Raw genomic sequence first — 19,647 nt, forward strand, 5'->3', positions numbered from 1 at the left:
ACCTGAGCCCTACTTCAGGGCCCTAAATGTCTTCCTAGGCCCTAGGGGTGCAAGCTGGGGCTTGCCCTTGAAGAACTGAGCCTCACAATAAACTATCTTCTGTTTATATCCCTTCCCCAGTGCCAGGCAAGGACTTGTCCATCAGTCCCTGAGATAACCCCTGGGGCTGGTACTGTTTTCTCCCCTTTTACAGTTGAAAGGAATATCTGTTTTTTCCATCTGACAAGGAGGCTAGTGATGGCCACATGGGGCCACATGCTGCCTCTAGAAGGACTTTTGGGTGCCTGGTCAGTGTGAACCATGGCTGAGTCAGCCAGGACAGTGGCTGTCTCCTCCTCAGGACTCTAGGCTTGCTTCTCAGGGCAGGCCAGTCTAGCTAGGGCTCCACAGTTACGAGCATCTCAAGCTGTGGCTCCACCCTGAAGTTGCTCTGATTGCCCTTGGATGGCACCTCCATCAGCTCCAGTGGTAGATAACTTCTCCCAGCTACCCACACTGCTGCCAGTGTGCTGACCTTTAGTGCCCAAGGTTTTCTCAGCCTCAAAGCATTTACTGTAGGGTATGGCAGGGGCTGTGATCTGCTCAGCTCTGGGTGGAGCCACAGAACTATTTGTTGACTCTTTACTTAGCTTTTTACAGACTTGTCTTTAGCTAAGAGTTGTAAATCAGCAGGCAGGTGACCTCATCTTTCAGTTGAGGAAACTGAGGTGTAGTGACAAATCTCAAAAGCATCCTTTTGCAAGAAGAAACTCAGAAATGCAAGGAGTGCAAGCCCCTCCTTCTACTGTGAAGGAAACTGAGGCTCAGAGATCACCAGGTTTGATTCCTGGTTGAGCTACGTTGCTCTGGGAAGAAAGCATGTGAGGAGTCATCGCTATCTGCACCTGCATTTAGAGGCAAAAGTAGGATCAGAATCCTGGTTGCTCTAAAGACCCTTTCCAGAAATTTCTGTGCCAAGGGAGAGGGGACAATGAATAATAACAGTGCTTTCCCCAGGTGGCTCAGTGGTAAAGAATTCGCCTGCTAATGCAGGAGACAGGTTTGATTCCTGTGTCAGGCAGATCCCCTGGAGAAGGACATTGCAACCCACTCCAGTATTCTTGCCTGGGAAATCCCATGGACAGAGAAGCCTGGCAGGCTACAGCCCATGGGGTTGCAAAGAATCAGACAGGACTTAGCAACTAAACAACAACAGCAATAGTAACAGTCACTGCTTGCCAAGTGCCAGACAGGGCTTTATGTACTTTAGAGCTATTAACTCATAAAATACAAAATTGCTGGGAGGTGCAGGTATTTTGATCCCCATCGGCTCTTTTTATAAATGGCTTAAAGACCTCTAGATATTTGCTAGATGTCCCACAGCTGCTGTAGGAGGCAGCTCAGACTGGAACCAGGTCCTGGCCTCCCAGAGCTCTAATCTTGAGGCAGGTAAGTGGTGCGGGCCTGCACACGCTGTATCTTAGAGTTCTTGAGACCTAAGCCCTGAGTAAACCTTTGCCAGGAGCAGAGAGCCCTGGTTGAGAATGGGCTGGGGTGGGAGATCCTCTGGACAGAGGAAGGTGGGAGTTTGAACTCTAGCTCTTGCATTCATGTGATTTCGATGCAACTTGACCTCTAGGGTCCTCATTTTCTCACCGTAAAATGGGAAGAGTGCATGGGAGAAGTCTGGGTTCTACTCCACACCAGGAGTCTACACACAAGGACTTCAGTTTCCTCCTCTGTAAAATGCGAAGAGATATCTCTTGGCTGATGGCTGTGAAACTGTTTGTAAGCCATGTCTGTAAAGCGGTAAAGGACCTTAATTGCGGCTGGGCTCTCTCCCTGACAGTTTATAAAATGATTTTGTGTCGTTTCAAAATTCACTTGGTATAAGAAGGGAATGTAAATAGCGCCTTCTCTCGGGGCCCTTTAGACCAGCAGCACTTCACCGGTCACTCCCCGCCCCCCATTTCGGATTTCCTAGCCTCGGAGAGCCGCAAAGACTTTTCTCAGGGAAAGCGCATGGTTGGCCCCATGGAATCCACGTGCTAATCCGGCGTACACCCGCTGGCTGGGTTACTCCCGGCCGGGAAGCAACCGTTCTGGGGGTGAGGGGCGGAGAAGCAAGTGACGTCAGAGTCACGGCCTACCATTCTTAAAGGCGCAGGCTCATAGCCCGTGTTCGTTTTTCTGTTAGAACAAATAATCAGTGAGTGAACGAAGTTTTAAAGGCGAGGCTGTTGGTGGGGTCTCGGCTAACGGGGCTGGCCCGGGAGAAAAATGAGTCTCCTGAGAAGCAGGATCGGAGACTTCGTTACAGGATTTACGCCAACCTGTCACCCCGGAGAGACAGTTTGAGGGGAGGGGTTTGGTATTTGTCCAGTTCGAATTCCGGGTTCTTAAATTTGACCCTCAGTTTCGTCTTCCGTAAAATGGGGAAGGCGAATAATAATCTATTTCTAAAACTGTTGAGACGTAGAAATAGGTTTTGTGAGAGTAACCAACAGAAATGTTGGTCCCTTTTCCCCCTACTCGATCCTATCTCAGTGCAAAGTAAGAAATCCGAGGCCCGGAGCGGCGTTGTAACTTGCCCAGAGTCACAAGGAGGTGGGACGAAGCCCAGGTTAAACCCAGATCTCACAGGGGCTCCCAGGCCAGCCGCTCCTCGGGCCAGCCTGTCTGGCTTCAGTTGCTTACTCGCTAACTCCGTCGCCCACACCCACATGGTACCCCGCAGTTTGTCAAGTGGTTTTGGCGTTGCAACCTCGGTGGATTGTCTGTTAAATGGGGACGACCCTGTTTGATACGATCGTCATAAAGTTGTAAAAACCTCAACAAAGAGCCGGGTGGGTTGATATTTGCCATCACTATCTGATCGCCCTCGCGATCCTGGAAGAATTGATTCAAATCTCTTCCGGCCCGCGAATGAAGAAAACGGGGGGAGTGCGTTACCCATGCTCGTTTGGAAAGTTTGCGGGAGCAGCGTTCTGCCGGGGTATTGGTGGGGTGGTGTTGGGGACAATAATTGTCAAGTACAGCGCTGCCGCCAGGTTGAGCGCGGCGTGGAGACCCACGACCTTGGCGCGCGGGCGGGACTGGGCATCGGCCGAGCGGGTTCGGGCTAGCGTGGGACCGGGGAGGAGGCCGCGAGTGGGCGGGCCAGCGGCACTCCGGGCAAACGGTCGGTCGGCCCGAGGGGGCGGGGCCTCACAGGGCCAACCGGGGGCGGGGCGAGCTCGGCCGCTTTCCGAGTCGGCCTCCCGTGCCGAGTGAGCGCGCGCGGAGCCCGCACCGGCGGCGGAGCCGCTATGGGTCCGCCCGGCCCCGGGCACCGCGCCGCTCCAGCACCGGCCTAGAGCCAGGTGGGCGGGACTAGACCAAGGCTGAGGGCCAAGCGGGAGGCAGAGGCGGGAGTTGGGTCCCTAGGGGTCCGAGGGAGGCTGAGCTGGGCGGGCCTGGGCTAGGAGCCGGGAGTCGCGGGCCGACCTAGTCGGCCCCACCGGGGGCTCCCTGCGCGAGGAGTCGAGACAGAATGTCTCTGAGGGGTGAAGAGCGGTCTTGTCGTCCTATCCCTACTTCAAGCACTTTTGGCCTAGCCTACCCCTCCACCCCCACGCCACCACCCCCGCTCGCGAGAGAGAGCAGAGAAATTTGTCTTTACCCTTCGGCCCCCGGGCCTGGCCCTTCGGGCCTCGAGAGGACGGGTGCGGGGGAGGTCTGGAGTCCTCGCCTTCAGTCCCAGGAAAGGGGATGGACCCTTCGCCGCCCTCAGATTTGTTCCCTTTCCCTCACCTCCCGGCCTCACCTCTCCACGCTGTGTGACTCGAGGCTCGCATGCACCCATCTCGGGCCTGGGCGCTGGAGTCGGGGGCGGCTCAGGCGCTTTGATCGTTGGTACCCAGGCCTGCCGGGGCACCTGCTCTGAACTGGGTCACAGTACGCCGGTGTGGCGAGGGAGAGGGAATGGCGGTGGGCCGTTATTGTCCATTAACTGATGGGTGACTTTCCCAGTTTCCTTGCTGACTACTCCCAGTGTGACCTTGGGCCGGTCAACTCACCTCTCTGAGCATGTTCCCCACCCCCACGCCCCCAGCAAGGTGAAGCTGAGAATAACTGCTTTCGAAAGTGGTTGTGAGAAACTCATACTCAGTGAGTGAATGGGGTGAGAGTCCCTGTAGTGTCCCCAAGCACCCCTGCCTCTTTTCTTCCTCTTCCTGACTCTGATTTTTGCTCCAGTTGACACTTGCTTTTCAGAACTGAAGCTACAAGATGGCTGACCAGGACCCAGGGGGCATTAGCCCCCTCCAACAAATGGTGGCATCTGGCACGGGGGCTGCTGTCACCTCCCTTTTCAGTAAGACCTGGGGAAGTGGGGTGGGAGGAGCTGGGGGCTGGGGCCGAGCAGACATTGACAAGTGACTTGGCTCTGGATGAGGGGTCAGGGAGGGGTCCTGAAGGAGCCTCCAGCCCTGCCCTCCTCCCCTAGTGACCCCCCTGGATGTGGTGAAGGTACGCTTGCAGTCTCAGCGCCCCTCAGTGGCCAGTGGTGAGTGCCTGACCTTGGAGCCAGTGGGGGTGCAGGGTTCCCCAGGGATGGGGTGCCTGGGGGCAGGTGGGGGACACTTGTGACTTGAGATACCGTCTTGTGTTTTAGAGCTGATGCCTCCCTCCAGACTCTGGAGCCTCTCCTACACCAAATGTGAGTGCCCCGCACCACAGGGAGCCTGTAAGGGTTCACGGGAGGGAGTGTCCCGGTCTCTCAGGGCACATGGGGGCCCCACAGCTGTGGACTGGCACACACTTCTAGATCTTAGCCAGCCCTCTGTCCTACACGAGAATGTCCACCCAGGGACCCCAGGGTCCGCTGGCCCTCCAGGGATAGGAGCTCACCACCTCCCTGTGAGGTCCCAGGGCCCTGTCTTTCTGACGCCCCCACCCCTTCCCCAGTGCCCTCCTCTCTCCAATCCACAGGGAAGTGCCTCCTGTACTGCAATGGTGTCCTAGAGCCCCTCTACCTGTGCCCAAATGGTGCCCGCTGTGCCACCTGGTTTCAGGACCCCACTCGCTTCACTGGTACCATGGTGAGGAGCAGCTGTGCCCCTGGATGGGTCTGTAGGCATTTGGAAGGATACAGATTGGTAGGGCAGCAGACCCAGAAAACAGTGGGTAGTCTAAAGCACGTAGAGATGGCCAGTTCATTTTAGGAAGCGCTCCCTTTAGGGGGCAGGGCCTTCACGAGGTTTGAAAGGTGATTAGGAGTCTCTCCTGTTCCATGCTCAGTCGTGTCCGACTCTTTGAGACCCCATCGACTGTAGCCCACAGGCTGCTCTGCCCATGGAATATTCCAGGCACCAGTACTGGAGTGGGTTGCTCTTTCCTGTTCCAGGTTATCTTCCCAACCCAGGGCTTGAACCCATGTGTCTTATGTCTCCCGCGTTGGCAGGCATGTTCTTACCAGTAGCACTACCTGGGAAGCCCAAGTAGGAGTCTCAGATCAGTTCAGTCGCTCAGTCGTGTCTGACTCTTTGTGACCCCATGAATCACAGCACGCCAGGCCTCCCTGTCTATCACCATCTCCTGGAGTTCACTTAGACTCACATCCATCGAGTCAGTGATGCCATCCAGCCATCTCATCCTCTGTCGTCCCCTTCTCTTCCTGCCCCCAATCCCTCCCAGCATCAGAGTCTTTTCCAATGAGTCAACTCTTCGCATGAGGTGGCCAAAGTACTGGAGCTTCAGCTTTAGCATCATTCCTTCCAAAGAACACCCAGGGCTGAGTCAAATAGGGAGTTACATGCATAGAGGCCTAAAGGTCTCCTGGGTAGAAGTGAGGGCCTCAGGGGAGGGCCCAGCCTGGGCCAGCCCTGCCACAAGCCTTGTTCATTTCATCCTTCCTCCTGGTGGGCTGGTGTCTGCATGGCCAGGATGCTTTCGTGAAGATCGTGCGGCACGAGGGTACCACGACCCTGTGGAGCGGCCTCCCAGCCACCCTGTGAGCTCCCCAGTTCTGCGGCTTGCCTCCCCCGACCCCTCATTCCGCCCTCTCACTCCCAGCGTTGGCTGGCCAAGTGGGATCAGGGAACCTTGGGAGGTTTGGGAGCTTCGGAGAGTCTTGGCTAACCTATACACACCCCCAGGGTGATGACTGTGCCAGCCACTGCCGCCTACTTCACCGCCTACGACCAACTCAAGGCCTTTCTGTGTGGTCGAGCCCTGACCTCTGACCTCTACGCTCCCATGGTGGCTGGCGCACTGGCTCGCCGTGAGCACAGCCCTGGGCCCGCCATCTCCCTTTGACCACCTCCCGTGCAGGAGCCCAGTCCGGACTCCCAACCTCTGCCAGCCTTGGGGTGGGGGGATGTTCAAGGCCCCCAGACTCTGGGAGGGCTGCCACTGGGACCTGTGAGCTGACCCATCCTCCCATTCCCCGCAGTGGGCACCGTGACTGTGATCAGCCCCCTAGAGCTGGTGCGGACAAAGCTGCAGGCTCAGCACCTATCATACCGGGAGCTGGGCACCTGTGTCCGAGCAGCTGTGGCTCAGGGTGGCTGGCGCTCACTCTGGCTGGGCTGGGGTCCCACTGCCCTTAGGGATGTGCCCTTCTCAGGTAGGTACCTGGAGTGCAGGGGTTGAGGTGAGGGGCCCTAGGAGGTCTGCAGTTAAGCCCCAGTTTTGCTACTACTAATCTATAAGTCATATAACTTCTCTGAGCCATGAGTATCCGTCTCGTGTGAAGTGGGCCCCACATTTTCATGAGACGCTTCCTGCCCAGGGCCTGCGAAATCCACTGGCACATAGCACGTAGGCTTCATAATTGGGAGGGAGTAGTTGTGATGTAGGTCTGTGGGAGATGGGAAGTCTGGGCCTACCCCACTGCCCTCCCAGTCTCTAATGAGTGCACCCCCATCCCCCCAAGCTCTGTACTGGTTCAACTATGAGCTGGTGAAGAGCTGGCTGAGTGGGCTCAGGCCAAAGGAACAGACCTCTGTGGGCATCAGCTTTGTCGCTGGCGGCGTCTCAGGGATGGTGAGTTGATCATGCTGGGAGTGAGGCCATTGATGTGTCCTTGAGGTGACCAAAGGGTTGTTGGAGATGCTCTGGAAAAGAATCTGCATGCCTGTCCAGGGGTACGCTCACTCCATTCCCCTAGAGATGTTCTAACTAAGGCCAGGAGGCCCTGGTTGGATGCAAGGGATGGGGGTCCTGGGAATGGAGACAAGCCTGTCTGCACCCCACCAGGTGGCGGCCACCCTGACTCTACCCTTCGATGTGGTGAAGACTCAGCGCCAGGTCGCGCTAGGAGCAGTGGAGGCTGTGAGAGGTGAGGAGCCCTGGCTGGTGTGGGGCAGGGCTGGGGGTGCCCCACGGGGTCTTATTGGGCCTGGATTTGCAGTGATGCCCCCGCACACCGACTCCACGTGGCTGCTGCTCCGGAGGATCCTGGCTGAGTCAGGCACCAGGGGCCTCTTTGCAGGTGGGCGTCTTTGTGTGTATGTCCACACCCTGGTGAAGTTGGTGCTCCCTGGGACTCGACCTCTGACCCTAGCCTCCCCTCCACTGTAGGCTTCCTCCCGAGGATCATCAAGGCTGCCCCTTCCTGCGCCATCATGATCAGCACTTATGAGTTCGGCAAAAGCTTCTTCCAGAGGCTCAACAGGGAACAGCTTCTGAGCCCTTGAAAGGAGCGGGGGAGACAAGGATCCTACCTCTTCCATGGACAGGGTGGGGCAGGAGGAGACTGAGCCAAGTGCCTTTTCCTTCAGCACTGAGGGGAGGGGCCTCCTTTCTCTTTCCTCCCCACTCAGCCCCAGGGGTAGGGGAATGCCCCTCTGCACCCACCCAGAGCACCCCACCAACCCCCGACTGCTTCCTGCTGTTTCCCATTCCCCGGCCCTGAGAATCGTCACTCTCTCCCCTCAAGTTCAAGACCAAATCTGCTCACTTCTCCCCTCATTTCCCTGTGGGTTTGCTGTAAGTGAGCCTGTCTCTAGGAGCCGCAAAACCCTGGGCCTGGCGTAGTCTGCACCCTCTCCTGTTAATTTGTTGAGTCTAAAGATGATAAACTTCTTTCCAGTGCTTGTGACTGCAGGAGGTGTCTGGGGTGGGTGGGAAAACAGGGCTTGGTGAGCGATTTGCACAGAAGAGGCCTGGAAGGTACCTTGACGTTGGCTTTGGCTGCCCAGGTGGCATCCCTGTAGAAGGGCCCTCTTGTGATGTTATATGAGAGCCGGTGGGGGTGAGACCTTTACCCAAGGGCACACTTAAGTGATAACCCAGGAAGGAAGGTGGCTTCAATGCCAGGCTTTGGCCTAATGGAAAAGTCTGGACCTGTAGGCCAAAGCTGAATTGCTCAGGGTAATGGATGGGTAACGGGGCCCTGCCAGGGCTTGCCTTCTCCATCTCTGCCCCACCCCCCACTCCCTGCCCAGGATGTCCAACATCTTCTCTGCCTGGGGTAGATGAGTTATCCAAGGGGCCCTTAACACATTTTGGTGTTTCCCTGAGCTGATCTACTGTTTCAGACACTTCATACCAAAAGTCACCCGCTCCCTGAATCTGTTCCCAGGGTTTAGTGGGTCCAGCACTAACTCCACCACATTCTGCCAACCTCAGGAGCGGGCCCCCTGTCCCAGCCCCTCCACAGACAAGGCCGCCCTCAGTCCTCTGGTTTTTATTTGCCTGATACCCTCATAGCTGCCCCCCGCCCCCAGCCAGGGGGCTGAAAAAGGAGTGACTCCAGGGCATACACGGGCAGACGGAAGAGGCGTGGGAGGTGGGGCTGCTGAGGCTGGGCCGCCAGCCCGAGGAGGGTGGGGTAGTGAGCGAAGGAGAGTCCAGCTGGGAGCGAACCAGGCATCGGGGTCACCGGAAGAAGCAGCTTCCTGAGGGCTCCCCGTGGCCTCGGTGCCCCTGCCTCTGGCCCCAGCGGCCTCCCTCTGCAGCTCTGGCCTCCGTGGGCGAGAAGCTGAACTGGGCTAGAAGCAAAGGGTGTCTCCAGAGAGATTCCTGGTTGAGTGGGCAGCGTTCTCTGGAGGGTGGCCTGGGTTGGGGGAGGCTCTGAGGAAGGGCGGCAGGTGGGGCTGGCGCGGCCCACGCCGCTCCTCAGCTGGGGCTCAGTGCCGGGCTGCCCTCGGGACTGTCGCTCACCAGGCACTCGTTGGATTTGAAGCTCGCCAGGGACTTGCAGCTGGGGATGGAGGCCAGGGAGCCGCAGAGGCCCAGCATGGAGGGCGTGGGGTCCTTCCCTGGGGAGAGAGGGCGGGTGAGGCCGTGCTGACCGGCCTCGCAAGTGAGTGGTGGGCGGTGCTCGGGTGCAGGCAGTGAAAGGACAGCCCTCGGGTCACCCGCCAGGAGACCCTCATTCCTGGAGCGCTGGCCTTTTGCAGTGAAACCCGGGAAGAGCACCTGGCGCTGTCATGCACAGAGCTGGGGACAGACACTGTATTGTAATCGTCAGTTTATGTCTCTGTCTCCCCCTGAGGGTTCATCGTCTCTTTGTCCGTTTATTAAACACGTGGTGAGCACTTGTTCGGCTCCAAGTGCGGGGGATACAGAGAGCGGACGAGACACGGTCCCTGCCCTCACGGAGCTCACAGTCTGGTGGGGAGACAGACACACAGACAATCACAGACACAGTGTGGCGGGGTTCCACGGTCCATAGCCTGCCTCGTCTCAAAGAAGTTCTAGGGTCATCCAGTGCGGTGTGGATTTTAGAAAGAAAAGACAGGCGGTCCAGGCACCAGGGAAACTAGGGTGGGAAAGCCAGGTGAAGCCAAGGAGAGAGGGCAACACAAAATGCATGCGTTGAAGTCCTGGACATTCGCTTGAAGGGAGCCACTAATTTGGTTCTGAGCTTCCTGGCAGCCAAAGAGAAGGGGGAAACAATGGTCAGGCAACTGGTTCATAGAGCGCAGGAAATAAGAGCAAAATAGTTAGGCAAAGAACTCCCGAAGGATCTGTAGGGCCTTTGTGGGGCCTTTGAGGATGTAATGGAGCCCTCACCATTTGCCAACACTGGTGACTGTTCTAGTCAGCACCCCCATTTTACAGATACGAAGGGCTCAGCAAGGTGGACTCAATGACCAAGCTCCCATGACCAGAGAAGCCGCAGCTGGGACTTGTGCCAAGGTCTGCCTGACACCCCAAACCAAGCTCTCAGTTGCTGTGCTAAGCTCCCAGGCAGGGTTGAGTGAATGAGGGAAATGGCTAGGGCCTGACTACAAGACCCAAGGCCTGGCCTCAGCCCTCTTGGAGTGGGTACTGGGTGCTGGATTGGGGGGCTCACCGATGGGGCCCCAGGGCTCCTCATCCCGCTTGCCCTCTCCCAGGCGCTGGGAGTCCGAGCTTAGACTGGCTTCAGCAGACAGGGGCTCCGTGCTCATGAAACTGTGTCTGTGGCAAAGCAGAGAGAGAGCCAGTGGGCAGACAGAGGCCCACAGCCCCTAGTGCCCCTCTTCTGTAGGAGAGGAGGGACCAGCACTGAGCTCAGGCTGAGTCTGGCTGGGGCTTACCTCCGGTAGAGCTTGGGGTTGTTGGCACCCTCGGCCCCACTGAGTGTGCCCAGTGATGGCCATTGGTTGACCAGGCGTGTGGTGAGGTCCTTGGAACCCTGGGCCAGGGGGGCGTGGTCACCAGGGATCAGACCTGTCCTGGGATGGGGAGGGGGGGTCAGGCCTGGCTGGAAGAGGGAGCAGAAGTGGGGAAGAGGGGCTCAGAGAGAGGTGGGAGGAAGGGCTAGGATTGAAACCTGGGTGGCAGAAACATTACGAATGTTGAGAGTCAGTGGGGCAGATCCTGGGAGTCAGTGGAATGTACTGGGGGGTCACAGGGGTGATAGGAATTAGTGCACTTATGCTGAGGTTTAGCGGAATAATGAGATGTCAGTCAGGGTGGTGGGCAGGTGGGTGCAGAGCAGTGCAGGGATCATGAAGAGTAATGGGGTGTCAGGGGATCAGGCTGGGAGGCCTCAGGGTGATGAAAACGTTTAAAGAGGAACTGTTAGAAGGATGGGTAAAAGTGAGGTCGTGGGTCACTGTGCCTGATGATGCTCAATGGGCCTACGTTGCTGTTCAGATGTGTTGAACAGAGGGAATGATGTAATCATGTTGAAGGGCGTTGAATACTATTAATTAGAGATGCTTGTGAGTAATATTGGAGCTCCTGTAGTGCCGGAATCCCAGGAGTACTGCTGAGTGGCCATTCTAGCTGGTGTCTCCTAGCTAAGGATGAAGTGGGGAGCCGGCTTGGGGCGGGTCTTATGTTGAGAATAAAGCTAGGTCGCCCGGGGAAGGGGATCTCAGGGTGGCGGTATCGGGCTCAGTGGTCTGATGTTGGTGGTTGGCATCAGGAAAGGTGATGTTAGAGTCAGCGGGGGCGATGTGGTCGGGGTGGCGGGGGACAGGGGTCAGGGCCGCGGCGGCGGCACTCACAGCTGCTCCTGCAGCTCCAGGATCACGCCTTCCAGCTCCCGCTTCTCCCGCTGGTTCTGCGCCGCCGCCTCCTCCAGCTGCAGTTGCAGCCGCCGGTTCTCCGCCTCCAGGTCCTTCAGCTGCGACTCGCGCAGACGCACCAGCTCCTCCAGGTAGCCCTGCGGGGCGCCAGCTCAGCCCCGGCGGCGACAGAAGGGGGTCCCCGCGGCCGCCCGCCCAGCCCTCTGCCGGGCTCGCCCCGCCCACGCCCCGCCCACGCCGCGCGCCGCGCACCTTCTGCGCGTAGACAATGCGGAACTTCTGTTCCATCTTGTGCCACTTGCTGTACCAGCTGTCCTCGTCGGTGACGAGCGGCAGGTACGGGTGCTCGGGCGAGTTGTCCTCGCTCGTGCTGCTCTCGGCGCTGTGCCGCTCCTCCTCGTCCGTCAAGTAGTCGTAGCTTGAGGGAGGGAGCAGTTGCACAGCCAAGGTTACACAGTTACACAGACAATCTTCTTGGGCCGGGGGCGGGGGGCGGGGAGGGGGGCGGCATGATGCCAGACCGCTTGCCTCCCGCCCGCCGTCCCCACCCCTCAGGGCGGTCGTCTGTCCGCACCCACTCACCTCCGCAGCAATCGCAACAATCGGGCTGCTTACCTCTGAGTGAACTTTAGGTAGGGCGTGTAGTCGATGACCACGGGGGTCTTCCCGTCCAGCACTTCGCCTTTTAGGCAGAAGCTGGGGGCAGAGCAGCCACAGGGTGGGGGGCAGGTATGAGAGGATGGGAGTGTGGACTCTCGCAGAGAAACAACCCCAATCCCACCCACGGTCATGGCGACCGCCACCGCCACCCAGACCCCACCTGAAGTCTATGGCGCTCAGTCCGATCAGCATCCCAGTGAGGACCGTGGCTTCCTCCCGCATCATGATGGCTCCTGAGTCGTAGAAGCGTCTGTGGGGAGGAGGGAGGTACCGGCAATGTAGTCTTCCCAGGGAGCCCCACACCTCAGGGCTTCTCCTGTTGGCTTATCACAAACCTTGCCTGGAGGAAGGAGGTATCTTTTTTCCTGCTCACCCCTCACTGTGTCTCCCCCTCAGGCTGGGGCCTACTGGGGATAGCACCTGTGTCTCCCACCTATTAAAACGCGTGTCCCCTGAGATTCGACCTCCATCCCTCTTGAACTACCCCTTCTCCACCAAGTACAGAGTCACCCAGATCCTTAAAATCAGGAAACAAGTCCTAAACAGTGCTTGGCATATAGTGAAGTGTTAGTCTCTCAGTCGTGTCCCACTCTTTGCAACCCCATGGACAGTAGCCTACCAGGCTCCTCTGTCCATGGGATTCTCCAGGCAAGAATACTGGAGTCGGTTGCCATTCCCTTCTCCAGGGGATCTTCACGACCCAGGAATAGAACCCAGGTTTCCTGCATTGTAGGCAGATTCTCTACCGTCTGAGCTACCAGGGAAGTATTTTGGCATACAGTCGATTTTTAAAAATGTATGTTAATGTGAATCCTGAAATGTGAGGACACACCAGAGATACAGTGCAGCTAAAAACGTCAGGTTGGGTGTGACCACGTGAGGGGGGTAGCGAGGCACATGTCCCCACTGTACTCATTTTCCCCTTTGGCACATCTTGCCTGTGACCCTGCCTCCCAGACCCAATGTCTCTGCAGACCCACAGTGTATGGACCAAAACTCTGTCCCCTGGGACTCTGTAGTCCATGGGTAGCAAGTACAGTACTGCTGCTGTTTGCAGAGCAGGTAGAGCTGTGTGCTATAGGTCATGGAACGAGGCCAACAAGTAAAATAATACATAGTTGAGGCTTGTCCAGAGCTGTGTGTGTGAGACCAGCACTGGGGTCATGGGGGATAATGAATTTGACTTGGAAGAGACGATGGTAGTGCTAAAAGTGTGTTCTGGGATGGGCTGGCCCAGCTGATGGGTGGATGGTCTGGGAGAGGGAAACTAGCAGTGCATGCTGGTAGTTGTAGTCCAGATACTGAAGGTTGCTGCCACAACTTAAGGATCAAGTGTGTTTAGGCAATGAATGTACACCCTGAGACTTGTGGTCCACACTGATTGAGGGGGTCTGACCTGGTGGTCCGAGTGTCCCGCAGGGCTGTGGTGATGTATTCCGACATGCGTTTCTCCATCAGTGCCACCCGGATCCATGCCCGGCCCTGGAAAGCACGTTCACTTTTACTGGCTGCTCCAGAGGGACCCATGTGTGTGCCCCTGGGTCTGGACCTCCTGTGGCCCTTCTCCCCAGTGCCTGTGGGCTGGGGCGAGGACCAAGAAGCAAGCAGCCCCTCTGTATCCAGAGGAGGGAGCAGCTGCCCTGGCCCTGCCCACTGCAGGCCCCTCACCTTGGCCCGGGCAGTACTGATGTTTTCCATGTTCTCAATGCTGCTCACACAGTTGTTGGGCACTTTGCTGCAGGCCAGGCGGATGTAGTCCCAAAAGCCTCGCTGCCCATCTGAGCTGAACCAGCTCACCGGACCTGCTGGGGCACAGGCTGAGCCAGGGCAGGGAGCGGGCTCAGCAAGACCAGGGAGTTTGGAGAGGGTCCATGTAATGGGGCATCCACATGCATAAATAAAAGCAGCCATGCACGTGCATCACGCCTACCCCAGACAGACAGACCCACACAGGCCTGTACACACAAGGCTCACTGCTGGGGCTTGTGGGTACCCCTTGTATTGTGCCCCCCTTCCCAGCTCTGTGCTTGAGCTTCTGTGCATGATCTAGAATTGGGACCAGGCATGGGGTTCAGACAGCCACAGAGTAGCTCAGAAGTGGGTAGCTGGGAGTAATAGGGGACAGGAACCTGGACCCACCTTTGAAACGGTGGCTGAGGATCTGCTCTAAGATGGCTGCGAAATTCACAAACTCCTCGGATGAGTCATCGATGGGCTCCGTTGTGTACTTCTCCAGCAGGGTTTTCACGGAGAACCTGGGTGAGAGGGCGGGAGAAGGGGCAGTGGGGTGTCAGGTGACAAGACAGGGTAATGGGGGTAAAAGGCAGGATAAGAAGAGATCACCAGGAGCATGGATGTGGTAGGGAGGCAGAGGGAAAGAGGGTGGGGGACTGGAGAGGGGCTGCGATGTGAGTGAGTAGGGTGGCAGATGGGAGATTGACAGAGTGGGTGATGGAGAGGCGACAGGCAGAGAGGGGAAGCTACAGGAACAAGGTATGAGAGGGGATGAAACAACAGGTAGAAGGATGAGGTGCCTAGAGCCAGGGGGCCAGCCCAGAGCCTCTTCCTGATCACCCACCCTTTGGAGTTGCATTCTCTCTGTCAGAGAAGGGTGGGGGTGGGATCAGAGGTGGGAGCTGCTTTGTGCCCCTGTCCTGAGCTGCCTTCCGCTATTGCTAGAACATTCTCCAGTCCCTTCTGGGGTGGGGTTGGGGTCACCTGGGCCAGAGCATGTGAGTTGCACCAAGCACATGGAGCGTGGGCATGCGTGGGGGGCCAGGTGGACCCCCAGCTCACGGATGCCCCCTTCCCCTTTTCCTTCCTAGCTTGGCCACCCACACACCAGCTGCCCAGAACCAGGCAGTGCAGAGCTGGGCCGGGGGAGGCGCAGGTCTGACACACACAATGGGTGGGAGGGGGCACTGGCAGCAGATCTCTGGAAGGGGGCTTGAGGGCCCGGACACCTGGCCTCTTAGAGAGGAAAGAAGCCAATGGAAGCCAATGGGGCTGAGAGACTGGAGCCCAGCAGCCCCCACCCTCCCTCCAATCCACCCAGAGCCTGGGCTCCCTCTGCAGTCCCTACGCCTGCAGTCTCCACCTGCCATCGCTGCAGCGGGGTGGGGCAGGGATGAGGACCTGGTTCCCAGCATCCCATCATGGCCCCTCTGTGGGTGGTACAGCAGAGGGGATGTATCCAGGGACATGGGGGCTGCTTGGAACCATCCTTCTTTCTCTAAGCTCATCCAGTCCTGTAATGTGCCCAGCGCTATACTCTATGTGTCATCTCATCTATCCTGACAGCCTTGGGAGGGAGGTCCTTTTAGTATCACCATCACCCCGATTTTACAGATAAGATAACTGAAGGGTCTAAGAGACTGACTGATTTCTTCAAAGTCACACAGCTTGTGAGGCATCAACAGGTATGTCTGATCCCAACGCCCTTGCTCTTTCTGGGGCCTCCTGGTGGATGTCAGGATCAGTGAGGCCCCAAGCAGCCTCTGCCTCCTCCACACTCTGTCCTCCGCTCTGTGCTCCAGCCCTCGAACACTGGCCTCCAAGGCTCTAGGCCAATGACACAACTAAGCCCACAGACCTCACTCCCTTCCTTTGAGTTGGTCTGGCCTGAGATAAGAGTCAGGTCAGTGCTGGGGTTGTACCAAGGGAGGCAGCCTGGATGGACTCAAATCCTGTGTCCTGGTGGTACCTTTGTGGCCTTGGACAAGTCACTTAATCTCTCCAAGGCCCATATTCCCCAGGTGTAAACAAGAATAATAGTACTTGTCTCATCAAATTTTGGTTCAAATTCTGGGGAAAGTCTGGGAGAAGGTGAGTGAGCAAGCCATGGGGCAAGAGTGGTAAGGAACTGGGCCATTAATGGCATGGCCAGAAGGAGTCTGTGTTTAGGGCATTATCTGGACTTTATTATACAGCCCTGCTCCTGTGATGTCTTCTGCTCATTTGGGTCAGACCTCAGTGGGGGCCTGTGGCTGGTTTCAGCATGGCAGCCATCTGCCATCTGTCCTCAGGGGTGCTGTGGTGCTGGTCATCGCCCCCGGGAGCCCCATGGTGTGTTCCCTGCTCAGAGATGCAGTGGCTGCTGCAGGTTACCATGGAGACAGGGCAACCAGGGCCCAGGGGAGCCCTCGGCCTGCTAAAGGGAACTGTTCCCGGAGCTAGAGGCAAACCACGTGACTGTGATGAAGCAGCAGGGGCCAGAGGGGTTTCTGAGCCTCTGTCATGCTCGCAATTCCCCCTTCCCCGCCAACTCTATCCCTCACATTCCAGCTCTAACCCCACTTCCAGTCCCCCAGAACGTCTGCTTCTGCAGCTGAGGCCCAGAGGCGTTTGTCTCTCCCCTACACTTTCAACAGTCCCAGCTGTCCTGGCAGGCAAGAGAAGGAAGAAGAACCTAGGAGGTCAAGAGAGATGAGAGGGACAGGAAGGATGGCATAGGGACGGGCTGTTTTCTGTGCCAGGTGCTGTACTAGGCTCCAACATGCATCATGTCATTACCATTCCTTGGTGTGGCTGTTACATCTACGATGGAGATGGGGAGACACCCAAGACTCAGAGTGGTTAGGAGACTTCCACAATGTGGTACAGCTAATAACTGAAGAAAAGCCTGAACCTAGGACTGTCTGTGTTTTACACCGCACTGGCAGGGCCTGGGAGGTGAGCATGGAGGCAGAGGCCTGCATTTGGGCTGGGCCACTGCCACACTCATTCCTTCTCTAACGTTCCAGGCATTTTTACAGAGGTCATGTGTGCACAGCACCATGCTAGGCACTGGGGATATAATGGTATGAGACGGGCGTAGTAGAGCTGAGTGTGCACCCAGGAACCTGGAAGAGTTGTAGGAGACAGACCCAGGGCATCAGGTGGGCACTGATCCCCGGGGGAAGGAGCAGGACCAAGGCTGGTATGCAGGCAGCTGGGTCTGGCAAGGGAAGACAGCTGAGCCCTCAGAGGTGGCGTGGGGCAGAGGGGAGACTGCAGATGGAGAAGGCAGCTGGCAGGGGGCTCCAAGGCGGAGAGATGAGTGCAGGTAGGGGCTGAGGACTGGTCATTCCTGGCTTCAGGAGGGGAGAATGAGCCACTGCAGGGCTGGGGAGTGGGAAGGTTCACTTTCTGGGCCCCAAGAAAGCGGGCAAGTCTTCCCAACACTGCGACAACCCCACCCTTGGGAACCAAGGGCTCGGTCCTCCCAATCTCCTCCGCTTGGACCCGGGAGAACACAGCTTCTGCAGTCAGACCCTCACTCCTTCCCACCACAGGGGCAGTGCTGTGCCTTCACTGGATGGATTCCAGGACTTCACCTACATGCCTGGTTGACCCTGCCATGGGCTGCAACTGCCTAGAGATGGAGGAGGGCACCACCCCTGCTCCAGGATTTGAGCATTGGGAAATCTCCCAGAAAAGCCCTACCCCAGAGAGGCCAGGTTGGCAGGGGTGGGAGTGAGGACATGCTTGGAGGGCATTCATTCCCCTCTCCCATCAGTTCTTCTCTGCCCACCCAGCTCCCGCCCCCAGCAAGGGAGCCAGCCCTCCCCACCCCTCCCCTTCACAGACAATGTCACTTCCTGGTTCTCACAGGAAGCTGCAGTGCCAATTAAACACCCCTCACCCTCCAGGCCCCAGGCTGGGCACAGGCCTGGCCTGGTCTGGCCTAGAAGGGTAGGGACCAGACCTCCAGACCCTCTCCAAGCCTGGGTCTGAGGATAGCGGACGCGGGCTCCTCTTAATCCTGTGCTGCCTCCCTTTCCTTCGCATCTGCTGTGCATCCTCGCATCCAGCCGGCCCCGTCGCCTCTCCTTGACCACCCCACCCCCGCCCGCCGGCGGTGCCCACCTGCACACGGTGATCAGGTTCCTGCGCTCCACGGCCACATTGCGAGAAGACGCTTTCTTGGAGGACAACCCCAGAGCCATGGTGGTCTGGACAAAGCTCGCTTCCATCCAGATGTGTGGCCACTGCTGCCGCCGCCAGCTGCCCCTCACCCTGCCCGGCGCCCCGGCCCCCCCACCGCCGGATCACCGCTGGGCCCTCTGCCCGCCGGGGCACATCGACCCCTCCACGGCCATCCTCCAGCCGCTGCGCGTGTTGCCCGGCCCCCTGGCTCCCTCCCCCGGCGGCGATTCCGAAGCAAAACAAGGCCGGGGAGGGAACTCTCCGAGGTGCTGAGCCGGGGCCCGTCACCCCCTCCCCTAGCTGCCCGCCCCCCTCGGCCGGTGACGTCAAAGCCCTCTAGCCCCGCCCCCTGGCAGGCCGGGGACCAATCCGCAGAGGGTGCAGGATTTGGGGGGGGAGGGGAGAGGACAGGGGCCTCAGGGAGCGCCGAGAGGGTCCCAGGGAGAACCAGCGATTGGAAGGAAGAAAGGGGGCTTCTGGCTTGCCCTCCACCTCCAGGCTCAGAGCCCAGGACCCCATGTCTCGCGTCTCTGCGTCCCGACGCCTCTACTCCCTTGTTTCTGACCTCTGATCAGGGGTGTCTATCTCAGATGTCTTCTCATTTCTCCTCACCTTTATCCCGGCCCCCTCCGCCCACCCGTTGTCTATCGGCATTCCCAGCGAGGCCAGGCCAGGCCAGGTCTGCGTCCAGAGACCCTGGAGACCAAGGAGCAGTCGGAAACTGCGTATCTGTCTGCCCCTGGGCTTGGTTCGTCTGCGCCAGCCGGCAGAGTCCACCGCTGTAGGGTGGGGGATGGGAATCCAGAAGGAGCCGTAGGAGCGCTGCGCCTGGAACCCCTCGGGACAAAGAGTGGAGAGTAGACTGGCAGCTAAGGGCCTGGGCTCTGTGGAGGTTCCCAGCAGTAGAGCCGATGCCCATAGCGGTGCCAAGTAACTGCTTCTGAGTCCTACCTCCACACCACCCCAGAGGCAGCTGGTTTGAGGATTAACCCCTTGGCTGCTAGAATTGCTGCAGGGTGCCATCAACCCTCTCTTCAAGGCCAGAAAAGCTGGTTGCATCCATTTCCCGTGTTTATTTTTTTTTAATTGAAGTATAGTTGATTTACAGTGCTGGTTGCGTCTTTCAGGTGGTTGCATCCTTTAGGGAAGGTGGGGGAAACAGAGGAACAGTCTGGCTTCTATACTACCCGTTGCTCTCTCACATCACTGCTCCCACATGCTCCATCCCTCTGTTCCTCTATTTAGCCTGTTCTCTTTCAACCACTGAAATCCCCAGCTCCCACAGAAAGGCTTTCTGTGTTGATCACAAGAGCTTCACCCAGTTTCTCCATCTGGCCTCAGAAATGTCCATTGTCCAACTCTGCCCACTCTCTGGGTTGACGCTGCTTGATAGTGGCTGATCGGTGTCTCCACATTGATCCAGATGGGCACTCACATCTGAAAATGACCAGCAGGCAGGGACCCTCCATCAGCACAAACAGAGGAGGGAGAGATGAAAGACCTATAGAAATTCCCAATCTTGGTCTGACTTCCTGGGGACTGGGGAGAAGGCCCTAACTCCAGCACAGATCTCCTGCTCACTCAACCTCAGCCTCAATTCTTGGCTTCTGGGGCCTCAGACTTAGTCTTTTCAGCCCCTCCACTCTGCTTT

General features: G+C 57.8%; 2 protein-coding genes across 15 annotated transcripts; one reads left to right on the forward strand and one right to left on the reverse strand.

Moving 5' to 3' along the window:
- Window positions 1–3,205: 3,205 nt before the first annotated feature.
- On the forward strand, window positions 3,206–8,055 carry SLC25A39 (solute carrier family 25 member 39). 5 transcript variants are annotated; one of them, XM_040245155.1, is made up of 12 exons: window positions 3,206–3,341; window positions 4,234–4,333; window positions 4,466–4,525; window positions 4,634–4,678; window positions 4,927–5,060; window positions 5,904–5,971; window positions 6,117–6,241; window positions 6,413–6,586; window positions 6,896–7,005; window positions 7,219–7,300; window positions 7,373–7,453; window positions 7,543–8,055. In XM_040245155.1, the coding sequence occupies exons 2-12, from the start codon at window positions 4,249–4,251 to the stop codon at window positions 7,656–7,658; spliced, it is 1,080 nt and encodes a 359-aa protein (XP_040101089.1). In that variant the 5' UTR covers window positions 3,206–3,341; window positions 4,234–4,248; the 3' UTR covers window positions 7,659–8,055. The 5 variants fall into 5 exon arrangements, 4 of the variants coding, with proteins under 4 accessions (XP_040101089.1, XP_040101086.1, XP_040101088.1 ...); XM_040245152.1 differs by having other exon boundaries at window positions 3,227–3,341; window positions 7,219–7,453; XR_005721796.1 differs by lacking the exon at window positions 6,117–6,241 and having other exon boundaries at window positions 3,234–3,341.
- Window positions 8,056–8,635: 580 nt separating this feature from the next.
- Window positions 8,636–18,747, reverse strand: RUNDC3A (RUN domain containing 3A). Of its 10 annotated transcripts, none has more exons than XM_040245156.1 (11): window positions 17,937–18,298; window positions 14,229–14,344; window positions 13,758–13,906; window positions 13,486–13,571; window positions 12,250–12,339; window positions 12,045–12,125; window positions 11,682–11,847; window positions 11,409–11,566; window positions 10,491–10,628; window positions 10,265–10,371; window positions 8,636–9,224 (listed from the first exon to the last, which is right to left on the reverse strand). In XM_040245156.1, exons 1-11 carry the CDS (start codon window positions 18,041–18,043, stop codon window positions 9,082–9,084), a joined length of 1,341 nt encoding a protein of 446 aa, XP_040101090.1. In that variant the 5' UTR covers window positions 18,044–18,298; the 3' UTR covers window positions 8,636–9,081. The 10 variants fall into 10 exon arrangements, with proteins under 10 accessions (XP_040101090.1, XP_040101093.1, XP_040101091.1 ...); XM_040245159.1 differs by having other exon boundaries at window positions 13,758–13,891; window positions 17,937–18,294; XM_040245157.1 differs by having other exon boundaries at window positions 13,758–13,894; window positions 17,937–18,246.
- Window positions 18,748–19,647: the final 900 nt, after the last annotated feature.

Source organism: Oryx dammah, unplaced genomic scaffold (assembly GCF_014754425.2).
Source record: "Oryx dammah isolate SB20612 unplaced genomic scaffold, SCBI_Odam_1.1 HiC_scaffold_8, whole genome shotgun sequence".
In the NCBI taxonomy this organism is placed as follows: domain Eukaryota; kingdom Metazoa; phylum Chordata; class Mammalia; order Artiodactyla; family Bovidae; genus Oryx; species Oryx dammah.